This window comes from Dama dama, chromosome 29, assembly GCF_033118175.1.
Source record: "Dama dama isolate Ldn47 chromosome 29, ASM3311817v1, whole genome shotgun sequence".
NCBI classification, from domain to species: Eukaryota; Metazoa; Chordata; class Mammalia; order Artiodactyla; family Cervidae; genus Dama; species Dama dama.
This window is the reverse complement of record NC_083709.1, coordinates 68,275,979-68,287,856: the sequence shown is the minus strand read 5'-3', so window position 1 is coordinate 68,287,856 and position 11,878 is coordinate 68,275,979. Positions and strand designations below refer to the sequence as shown.

At 37.6% G+C, this 11,878-nt stretch overlaps 1 protein-coding gene across 2 annotated transcripts in view; it reads right to left on the bottom strand.

The window, feature by feature from the left end:
* Positions 1–6,767: 6,767 nt before the first annotated feature.
* Positions 6,768–11,878, bottom strand: part of DCAF10 (DDB1 and CUL4 associated factor 10) — a 53,955-nt gene continuing 48,844 nt past the window's right edge. The window contains exons 7-8 of one of the 2 annotated variants that reach the window (XR_009691134.1): positions 10,922–11,351; positions 6,768–8,105 (exon numbers count right to left, since the gene is read on the bottom strand). Coding sequence is in view for 1 of the 2 variants with exons in the window: in XM_061132664.1 (XP_060988647.1) it covers positions 10,983–11,351 (369 nt within the window). In the remaining variant the exon portion in view is untranslated. Of the gene's footprint in view, positions 11,352–11,878 lie in introns of both variants that reach the window. The other variant, XM_061132664.1, reaches the window with a different exon arrangement.

Genomic DNA, 11,878 nt, shown 5'->3' with positions numbered 1-11,878 from the left:
CCGGGTTGGGAAGATACCCTGGAGAAGGAAATGGCAACCCATTCCAGTATTCTTGCCTAGAAAATCCCATAGATGGAGGAGCCTGGTGGGCTACAGTCCATGGGGTCACAAAGAGTCAGACACGACTGAGCAACTTCACTTACCTTCAGGTCATGCTTATTCCCAAGCTAAGTGGTCTGGATATTGGTGCTTTCTGAGCTTTTTATATCTGCTTTTAATTTCATTCTGCTTGTTTCTGTTTGGCGACTGTGAAATCATATGAGTTGCACTGTTGGTTTACACATTAAATTGTAAGGTGCTCCCTGACCCTAGGGATAGTTGAGCTTGCCTGATGAGGACCACCAGATGAGGAAGCAGTTGCCATATATTAATAATTCTTCTAAAACATTCCAGTTTTAGAATTTTTTAAGAAATTTATCATAAAAGGGGTGTTCAGCACATCCTCTGATGAAATGTCATTGTAAACTGTGGGCAGAGTGAGGCGAGTAGAGAGCATTTCTCACGGTGTGACGCAGGGTGGGGGGCCTGGGGAGGTCTGCAACTGCAGCAGGATTCCAGTGGACAGGCACTTCATTTTTCTGTTCTTGCAGCTGTTTGTGAATTGTGGAACTCAGCTGAGTCAGGCTGACTGAGAAGGGCAAGAAGAAAGTGTTCCTTAAAATTAGTTTGTCATTGCCTGCTGCTTTGTTTCTATAGAAGTGCCATGAGTTGTTTAAAGCAGACCACCTCGGTAGTTGCTCTCCCTTTTACCATCAATGTTCAGTTCAGTTCTCTCCAGTCATTAGTCAGCAGTGACTTGCTTCTGACAGAACACCAAAAAAGGGGAATGCATTTAGTTACACTGAGATGCTAGCTAACTTTTTGTTTCAAATGATAGGAAAAAGAAACTAATTTCTTTGAAGGGTCATCATATCTGTAGCAATAGGTGGCTCCTGGTGTATAGCTTTCTCCTTTCCCTTTGGATAAAAGAAGCCTCCAAACTTTGCTTATCCCTGTCATACTTCGCTGGAAAAAGATTAAACAAATTCCAATACCATCACATTTTCTTGGGCTCCCCTCCTCATATTTCCCCACTAGAAAACAGCCATTGGGGAAAGTTGGTATATAAGGGATCCAAGTACTTTTCATTTTTAATTTGTGTGCAAAATTTGAAGGTAATGAGTGAAAACGAGTTAGGAAGTGAGGACCTAAACTTGGAGATATAATGGGTGTGATAAGCCTTGAGAAAGCTAAGGCAAAGTCCAGGAAGATTTAAAGCTTTGCTGTTGCTGTTTGGAGCCCATCAAAACTTCTGCCACTTGTGGTCTGGGAACAGAAAAGCATGGTGTTTTTACATTTGGAAGCAATGCTGAATACAGCATCTGAGTTTATATCAATTCAAACTAGAGAAAACAGTAACCCCAATATCAGTTTGTAACTTTTATCGTTTTTTTTTTTGGCAGAACGCCTGACATCTCAGTAATGTAAAACTGCCCTTTTAAGGGCAAATCATTTTGAGTTAGAAGATTCTAGAATTGCGGATAGTACAGAGTATTGGCTGCCTGAGACAAGTTCCTAGGTACAACGTTAAATTTCCCTTGATTCCCTACTGGTTTCCAGACTGGATTAGGTCTCCTTCTGTGGCGATGACTGTCTCAACTCCAGGACTCTGACCAGGATGTGTGGGCTGTGTCCCCTCAGGACAGTGTGAACTCCTTGAGGGCAGAGATGATCTGTCTCATCTGTATCCCCAGAGTAGAGGCTCTCATGACACCTGCTCAGTGAGTGCATCAGAATCTGATCCCAGAAGTTGTCTTTGTCACTATTCTGTTTCAGAGACACTTTGAATTTCTTAGGAATTTGTCTTTTAAAAATCATCATGGGGAATACATAATGTCTGAGTCCATTTATATGAAGTCCTAGAACAGGCAAATCTGGGAGGGAAAAAAAGTGGTTGTCTCTGGGAAGGGGCATGAAGGAACTTTCTGGGGTGATGGTAAATAAGAATATATTTTGAATAGGGGTGTGGATTATATAGGTGTATGCATTTGCCTAAACTTCTTTAGCAAAAGTACCGTTAATATTTGTGCACTTCATTGTATGGAAATTTTACAACAAAAGAAAAATATTGAACTTTAGTTAATGATATGTATTGCCGAGGAGTTTTAGAAGGATGGGTGTAGATGTCTGCAATTCATTTATGAAAATACATCAGAAATGAAGATGGATTGATAGGTGGATAGACTATTGGATAACTGATATAACAAACTTAGTAAAGTGTTGACAGTTGAGTCTTGGTAAACATATATTCCCTGTGAAATTCTTCCAACCTTGCTGTATGTTTTGAACATCTCATAATAAAATGTTAAGAAAAATCATTAGGGTGTTATCACAGTATTTGATGTCAGCAACATATTGAGAGACTCGATTCAGTTCTTTTACTATACTACTAATTCTTAGGTTGCCATGAAGTCAGGACACCACATAGAAACACCTGCTGGAGGGGAACACAAGCCTATGGCATGTTACTCACTTAGCCTTCCCACTAGTCCTACTAATGATGTGGTGGCCACCAGCTCCCTCTCCTCAGGCCCAGGACACATGCCGGACTGGGACAGGGCTTGTGATAAGCTCACGCTGTTATTAGCGTTTTCCTTAAGACTACCCCGCAAGTGAGTGGTTTACTCACACCTGAAGTGACCGAGGTAGGTGGGCATCATGATCTTCCTGCCAATACTCTGCAACTTTTTAATAAAGGCCAGGAAGTTGTTCTTTTATACAAACGTTTATTGTATACATCCACAAAATCTCTTAAGGTAATAGCTCCCTAAGAATAATGTATTCAGAACCAATCAGACACTTTTGTATTTAACTTTAAGAAAGTAATCCTTTTAGAACAAAATTTGGATTTTTCATTTTACCCAAAAACTAATCTTTTATAGTGATGGGCTTTTGCAAGTTAATTTAAACAGAGCAGGCTCATGGACCCGTAATTTAAATAGCTTTCAAAAGAGACAGCCGTCCATCCCCCACCCACCACAAAGGGTTTAGAAGCTCTTCTGTGTGGTCTGTGCCCTGGTTAGAACTTCTGTCCCTGTTCTGAACTGTTACCCTGTCCGCAGCTGTTGCAAGCTGTTTGGAGGTCCCTGTGTTTCTGTAGTGACTCCTCTCGTGTAGTTAGAAGATAGACCACACAGCACCAGGTCTGTTCCTGAGAAGATAAGATGATCTTGGCATAATTAACTGCTCAGTAACATAAGTACCATTTGAAAATAGGGAAGTCTGAGCTCTAGCTCTCGCTGAAGGAGGACGCTGTAGCTGACGGGAAGCATGGTTATCCCTCTCTCAGCCTCCAAAGTTAAGATGTTCTCCAAACTGGCTTTCTTTATTTTCACAGAGATTCATGGAACTGTCATCCATGAAAAAACTAAACCTGAACTACATTTTCTATATCCCTGGTTCTCAAACTGTGGTCCCCAGATCTACAGCATCAACGGGAACTGACTAGAAATACAAAATAGGGGTTCCTACCCCAGACCTGTGAAGTCAACATGCCTGGATGTCAGCCTAGCAATCTTTTAACAAGCTCTCCTGGTGGTGCTAATGCCTGCACCACTTTTCATGTTCTCTGCCGGAAGGGAAGGGCCTAGAAGGAAATCTATTAACCATTAAGTTTTTGGAAATTTGTTATATCAGTAATAGGAAACTAACATAAATCACTAATTCTTTAGTATTAATGCATGCCAAATCTCTTCTATTTAAATAAACTATATTTAAATAATCTAAAGTATGTCAGTCATATTTCAGGGATAATTGAAATAGTGATCATTAATGCTATGGTTAAATTATCTAAAGAATGATTAATTTCTCAAAATAATCTGAAAGAGATTCACTCTATTTTCTTTTTCAATGACTTACCAAAAGTTAGCATCCCAAGTAGGATTGTCATTTTTCTAGTAAATTTAAAATAGTATGGCAAAATGAACTGTCTAGTAAATTTAAAATAGTATGGCAAAATGAACTGTCTAGTAAATTTAAAATAGTATGGCAAAATGAACTGTCAATCACACTGTTAAATAATATAAGATGTCATTCTAGGGAGCAGTGTGAAAAGTAAAACATGTTCTAAATTTGTATGAGAACTAATCACTGTTTACAGCTTGACAAAAAATTATCAACTGCTTCCTATTGGTATGAATAATTTTCACGGAATAAATCATTTGTGAAATGACACACATTCATATTGAATAAACTTGTAAATGGCCAGAGCTTTAGTGCACAGATGTGAATGGTTCAGATCTCAATGTGTGTTCAGTGTAAAATGCCAGTTCTGTGTTTTAGAGCAGCAGCCTTCACAAAGGGAAGTGTCATATGCCAGTGGAAAGACAAGGTGAACCGTGGAAGTGCAGGAGGTAATGTAGAACTTTTTTTTTAGACATCTTATCCTTCTAAAGTTTCCTTTATACATGTTTTATGATGTATATAATAGATGAGTATAATAATATGTATATAATTTATAAATAACCAAAATTTACAGTGTCTTCTCTTAACTTTTTCTGTTAGGAATTACATGATCAAAAAAGTTTAGAATACCACTAACAAGAGCCACCACTGCCTCTGTCATAGCCTTATGGTTGATTCTGGTCTAAAAATGAACAAAATGTAAACAAGTTTTCAAACTAATACTAAATCCAAGTTTGCTATCAATCTTTTAAATAGGTTAACCACACACAAAACGTGTGTCAGATGTTTCAAAGTAGCATTTATTTTTTTAAAGCACATTATGAGGTAGACTTAAACTATTCAATGCATATATTAGACATTTATTAAAAACCTTAAAATTGGATGTAGGTATGTGTGTAGGTAAGTTCACCTACAATTCTACCATCCATTTGAAAACCCAGAAAAGGTAAAAACCTATTAATATCTTTATAGAAAGCTTTTCTAATTCTGAAATGAATAACATCTGATCTGTTAAAAAACTGTGGGAAGAATGAAGTTTTGTTTCAATTTTAGGTTTTAGAAGTTACTTTACTAAATTATTTTATGGCTAGTTTTCAATCAATGTGAATATCTTTACTAGAAGGTAGATAAAAGGTACTCTAATGCTTATTGTTTTCACTAGGTCAAAATGATACTATCCAAGCAGGACCAGCTACATTAATTTGTGAGCCCAGTGCAAAATAAAAATGCAGGCCCCTTGTTCAAAAAATTAAGAATGTCAAGGTTGCTTCAGCAGAGCAGTAAACTAAGTGTGCGGCTTTCCTAGTGAAGGGCCCTTGTGACTGCATAGGGCACACACCCATGAAGCCAGCCCTGGGTCTGAATCTGTGTCACCTGCAGTTATGGAATACCAAAACCTTAGTTATCTTTGTCCCTTGAGCTCTAGTACTAGACTAGGATCTAGTAGGGAGTCACATGTGTGTTGAATGAAAAACTGAATCTTGCAGTTTTCCAGAACAATGAGAAATGCTTAGTGTTTCTGACCTATGGTCAGGAAAAAAACCTTACTCCAATGAATAGTCTGTTCATTATAATAAATGATGGACTTCTGTAGTATTGAATAATTTACACATCAAAATTCTGGCTTCATGGGAACTTGAGGCCACATATGGTGAATTTGATTCATCCAACATTCAATTCATTTGATTGATCCTGCTGGGCACTGGGAATAGAGTCCCTGCCCTCAAGGATCTTAGTCTGGTGTAAGAATCTAGTGAGAAAACTTTCTGGTGTTTGGCATATTATGTGGGACACTCTAAATTTCCTGAGAGTGTTAAATCTTAAGATTTTCAGAAAGCACAGTGAAGACATAAAAGATGCAGTGAAATTTAAAAGAAAATTCAAATATTCAACCTTTAATGTAAAAACTGAAATCTAAGGGAAAAAACTCAGGAAAGCTGAAAATTCTTTTTAAGTACTTTGGACCAGATTTAAACTTTAAAAGTTATTTTATTATCTCTGGCATTTTCATTTATAGTGACATTTATATACACATACATAGAGGAGGGTATGTGCATGGGAGATATATTCCCTGGAACTTTTGATAAAATCCATTAATAAAATCCATTTTTCCATCACTAATTCATTTACAACTAAAAAAAGCACACAGGTAAATTTAAGACTTTCATTTTGATAATAATTTCATATCATTTGAATGGGAGAAATTCTTAAGCATTGTGTTTAGGTTATAAATTTTGGTACAATCTCATTTTGCACTGAGATTAAACTTTGTACAATGTGATAACCATATATTTTAATAGTTATCGACAAAATTTAATGGCATCAAGAATAAATACTCTTAAGTCTACCTGGATTTTTATTTTTTCACTCTGCACTCGTCTTTTTCCTTCAGAGCATGAAAGGCCCCGTGCAAATAGAGAGCCTGTTCTCCCTTCCCTGTACTTCGGTGCATTGCTTTCCTTAATAGAGCAGCATCCTTAGCTTTTGTAATATTTTACTTAGTGACAACTGAAGAAAATCACTAGCCTGGGCTTTAGCTGTGAACTTAAGAAGGTTGTTGTGGAACTGTCAGGAAGGTGGAGCAGCCAAAAAAACTGTCTCACAGATTGTGCACCCAGAGCTCATCCAGCTCTTTAAACACTAAGCAGACTTGGTTATCTCACCTCCCAGCTCATAACAGATGAACACAGCATATTAGAAGGAAGTGGGAGCCTGTTAGAAGCAGGTGTATTGATAAGTATAGTAAGAAACCACTATATAAGCAAAACAAACTGCTTAGCAGACATAAAATTTTTTACATTTAAAAAAAAGAACGACACCAGCAGTCTGAGGCAAATGATTATATATACCTTGGGGCTGAGGGAACCACTTTATAATAATATCAATTTGTTATTATAGCCCTTTACAATTTATGAACTATTTTACATACATCAGAGCTCATTAGATACTTGTAATAACACATGAATATTAACTTTTACTTTTTTATCATGAAAAAGTGAATTATACTGAGCATGCTGTTTAAGAAGAAGGCAGGTAAGGTATACTGACATATCTGAAAGACTTGCATCAAAAATAATTACAGGTTTTAAATTTTGGCACTTAAAGAGATATGCATTATTACCCCAAAATTAATATATATGTTCTTCTTCATCACCAACACGGTGTTACTGAGTGAATTTTCATAGCTCTCAGTGACTGCTGGTCATTAAATGGGGATGATTGTCACCAGTAAGTTATCAGACTATCCTGTTAAACACAAGCTTAACAGGTACTTATGGATGCCAACACCATATATTCTAATATGGGAAACACTAGGCTCCTAAAAGATTCTCTGAGTGTTTTTCCTATATTGCACTTTCTAGAAAACAGCTTTAACAATGATGTGATGTGATCCTGGTTCTAGATATAGGAGTGCAGAATGGGTGATTGACCTTTTCCATGCTTATTTTCCTAAAGTTTTTGGTATAGCCTCTCTTCAGGGATGTAACAAGGAGAAACAACAAAATATACATGCTCTTTGGGCTTCTGAGAAAAAAAGACCACAGACATTTTCAAAAGATTAAAATACAGGTCTCTTCTGCATCAGCCATTTCATTTTCACAATTGAAAATAAAGAACTACTGTGGAGTTGATGTTTTTAAAGTCATTCAACATAGCTTTGCCATAAATATACTACTCTGCAGAAAGCTTTTAAAAACAGGAGTATAATTTATACTATACTTACCAACAATTATACTACTTATCAATTATAATACATTTACCAATTATCATGAATAAAAACTAAATAAAATTTGAGTTAAAAAACACCAAATTAGACTTTATACTGTAAGTGAAATGGGACCTCAAAATCTTAAGTGTAATATCCCCCAATATTAATAGTATAGCATTCCTGATGCCCTTTAATTTCTTAATATTATCTGATGACTTTTTGATCATGATCATACCTCAGAGGGGGCTTCCCTGGTGGCTCAGAAGGTAAAGCATCTGCCTGCAACGTGGAAGATCCGGGTTTGATCCCTGGTTCAGGAAGATCCCCTGGAGAAGGAAGTGGCAACCCACTCTAGTACTCTTGCCTGGAAAATCCCACGGATGGAGAAACCTGGTAGGCTACAGTCCATGGGTTCGCAAAGAGTCGGACACGACTGAGTGACTTCGTTTTCCTTCTATATCTCAAAGAAGACAAAAATTTTACTGAGTTTGCTGGCTATTAATTTTTAATTCTCATCTGTGTGACTCTGTACAAGGCTATTAACCCTCCATTTTTCTTTATAGTTATTTATCCTACTTGAGGGTTTTTAGTTAGGTATGGACTGTATGTACGCCCTGCAGTTTGTGGCACTAATTCTAATAGAAACTGTCAGTCTTGTAAATATTCTTTTGCATAGTAAAGAAGATAAGCCAGCTCTGTAATAAAGGGCTGCCAGAGGGTGTTAGATAGGTAAATAAATAGAACAGTTCACCATCCTTTACAAACTAAAAAGGGCAGAATGGTTGGGTGGTAAGCACAGGCTGGGAACCAAGACACGGGGTTTGAAATCTAGTACACGCCAGCTCTGTGCTCAGGGCAAATCACTTAACCTGAGTCTCCATTTCCTCCACAGTAAGTGGGTGCTCACGTCACCTACCTTGCAGTTTTTGTGAAGGTTAGTAGTAAAGTATGTACATTATTTGACATATGATAGATACTCTATAGTGGTTTAAGAATCATGTACCGAAATTTAGAGTTGGGCAACATTTGGGCCCAGTATCTAACATGGAGTGCTCTCCAAAGGAGATGCAATATATAGAAACTTCTTATAACCACTGTACTTAGTAGCTTATTTTTACTATCAGCATTAGGTATTTTTGTCTCCAAAACTTTATTTTCTTTTAAATATGTATTTTTTTAAAAGTTTATGGCAAACTTGTTTTTCACTGTGTACTTTTTATGATGACTAAAAAAATTTACAATTTTTATTTTAACAATCATGGTAAAGAAAAAAGATCTAATTTTTAAAATTTGTCCTAGGGCCAACTGATATGTAACCTCTATGTGTGTAAATGGCTGTCTGGTAGGTTCTACAAAAAATGTCATTTTAATTCATGCATTTGGGTTGCTTAAATAGTTCTATAAGATTTAAAACAGTTTCTCCTTATTGCTGGAATTCTCAGCATCAATACTCCCATGCCTTTCTTTTTCAGTCTATTGGCCAGTTTAAGGATATCCACAGTAATACAACTTAAAGACAAAAAAAAGTGTTCATAAATCTTTAACAGCCAGCATAATACAGTAGAAATTGCCCTGAGCAAGGAATGGAGAGACTTGAATTCAAGTCCTGGCTCTGCCACTAATTTTGCAGGATGACCTTAGCTTAGTCACTTAACTTCTACATTCATCAAATAATGAGATTGCGTCCATTTTAAGACCTCTAAAATTGCTTTCATTTGCTTATTTTTTTAAACTATCAAAACACCTTCTGGGAGTTGTGGTAAGCACCGGATGGGTACAGAAATATTTACTAATGTAGTAATGTTTCAAGCTGTGATCTAGGAACCATCTGAATATAAATTATTTGGGGTTACTGTTAAAAATACAGATTCCTGTCCTCTCCCAGGCTGAATCAGAACCTCCTAAGGTGAGGGTCAGATTCCTCTATTTTTCACAAGCTCCTCAATGATTACTCGAGAAGGGAAAGGCTACCCACTCCAGTATTCTGGCCTGGAGAATTCCATGAACTATATATAGTCCACTGGGGTCACAAAGAGTCGGACACGACTGAGCAACTTTCACATCAATGATTATAATGCACCCTAAATGTTTGAGAACGACTGGCCTAAGAGAATATGTTCTAAGAGGGAAAAAACTAGCATGTGGCTCAAATTACTCTAACCTCTGGCAAAATCTCCTTTAAAGACAATCCCATTCAAAGCGGAGAAGACTAGAAAAAAGCTGCCTGCGTCAGCAGAGTAGTCAGTCTTATGCCTGGCCCCTGCATGATGCTTTTTTACTTGCTGTGTTCCATAACAAAACACAACAAAAGGTCTTGACAACCAAGTCACTGACTGCCACAGTCATGACAACAGCTTGAAAACAAACGGAAGTTCTCCCTTCATTAATAGTCAGAGTTGAACTCAAGGAAACGAGAAAAACACAACTCTCTTTACTCTCAATTTTCCCTCCACCTGTCATTCTGTGTGATGCAAGTAACCTGGTGGAGGAAACAGAAAATCTAAGCTACACTGTTCTCATCACTCTGTGGCCAGATAGACAGTATACTAACTTAATAAATAAATCCTCTTTATACAATAGAAATGACCTAAGCCCCTTCCTTCCTCTCTTTTCCTTTCTAATGCTATTGACAGGAACAAAATATCAACTAAGGACATATGCTGTAGATTTAAAAATGCATACAAATACAGTAAATTACGAAGAGAGGTGGTAATGTTTTTTCTAGAATTTCACAACAAAATTCCTCTCATGGTAAAAAACATGTATAATTTTGACAGGAAACCTAAAAGACATTTTGCTGCAAGACTGTCACAGTCATAAGGATAATGCCATCATCTGTGCTCATTATAGAGAAACTAACAGCAACTTTTAAAGGCCAAGAATACTGATAAGTGAAGATGAAATTTCTTTTCAGCAACCACTATGCCAACATCAGACTTCCGGGTTTTATTCAATACTAGCATCATGAGTTTCTCCTAATCCAACCAAAACTCCTGCCAAATGTCCACAAAATTCACACCAAAATAAAAAACAGAAAAGAGAATTAAAAGAGAGGGACCTGACAAAGCTACCAGCAGAGCTGGAGTGTAGTGGCACAGGTCAGCAGGAGCGGAGGAACGCTGCAAAAGATGTTGCTGCCTGGAGTCTAACTTGGCGATGCCTCGTGATGCTGGATGATCAAGTACTCAGGTCACAGGTATGTTTGTGGACCCATAAGAACCAGGATCTTGACCCAAACTTTTAAGATCTTCTAAAAAGAAAATACTTCACCTAAATTGAAGTATATAGAAGTTGAACACCAGTAGAGTTCCTTATTTGACGTAAGTTGTGCCTAAAACTTTGGCTGATACAAAGAAACCCGTCCACTAAGGCACCCAGAGGCGATCTGACAATGTGTTGGAGAGAACTTTGTCGTCAGTACCACATCATTGTGAGAGTACAGAGAACGGATCACCCGCAGGGGACTGGCTTCTTTGGGCAAACAGTCAATAAGTTCACTGCACTGTTTGTCAAACCCCAGCAAGCGGATCCCATATCCGTGTGGGGACGAAATCATTCGCCCATCAGGGCTGAAGCAAAGTTCTTTGATATAACCCCTGCCTACATTGGCTTCTTCAATGTAATGAGTCAGGCGTAGAGAACAGCGAGGTGCGACTGGTCTCACGGGTGCCCCTTCTTGGAATTCATAGACACAAGTCCACTAGAGGGAAAGAAGAAAGACAAATCAAAGTTACAGAGCCTCATAAATGGAGTATAATCTTTAAAAATTGTGAATAACTATAGTCACTGTAACTTATATAATGCAGTACAGCAACTATACTTCAACTAAAATTAATTCAAAACCAAAGTTATAGAGCCCCAAACAGTGCTACAAATAACCTTTCTTTCTCCCAAAGGCTCAACAGAATGCCACAGCTACATCCCTGCTGCAAGAAAACATCCAGATGAATGCTACCCCTCTCCCAATTAACAAAATCCGTAGGCCCCACACTGTCTTATCTACATTCAAATCAAGGTTATTGCTGTACTGTGACACTTTGAAGCATTTTATTCTCTGAGGCTACTGTGACTTCTAAAGTAATAATTCCCCTGACAGTAACAGCAATCTTGATATTTTAGGGTTAAGATATCTAAGCCCTAGACTACCTCTCCTTCTACACACTTTGAAGACTCTTCTCTCCGTTAGCTGTGGCTTCTGGAGCCAGTGAGATTCTTGGAAGATACTAG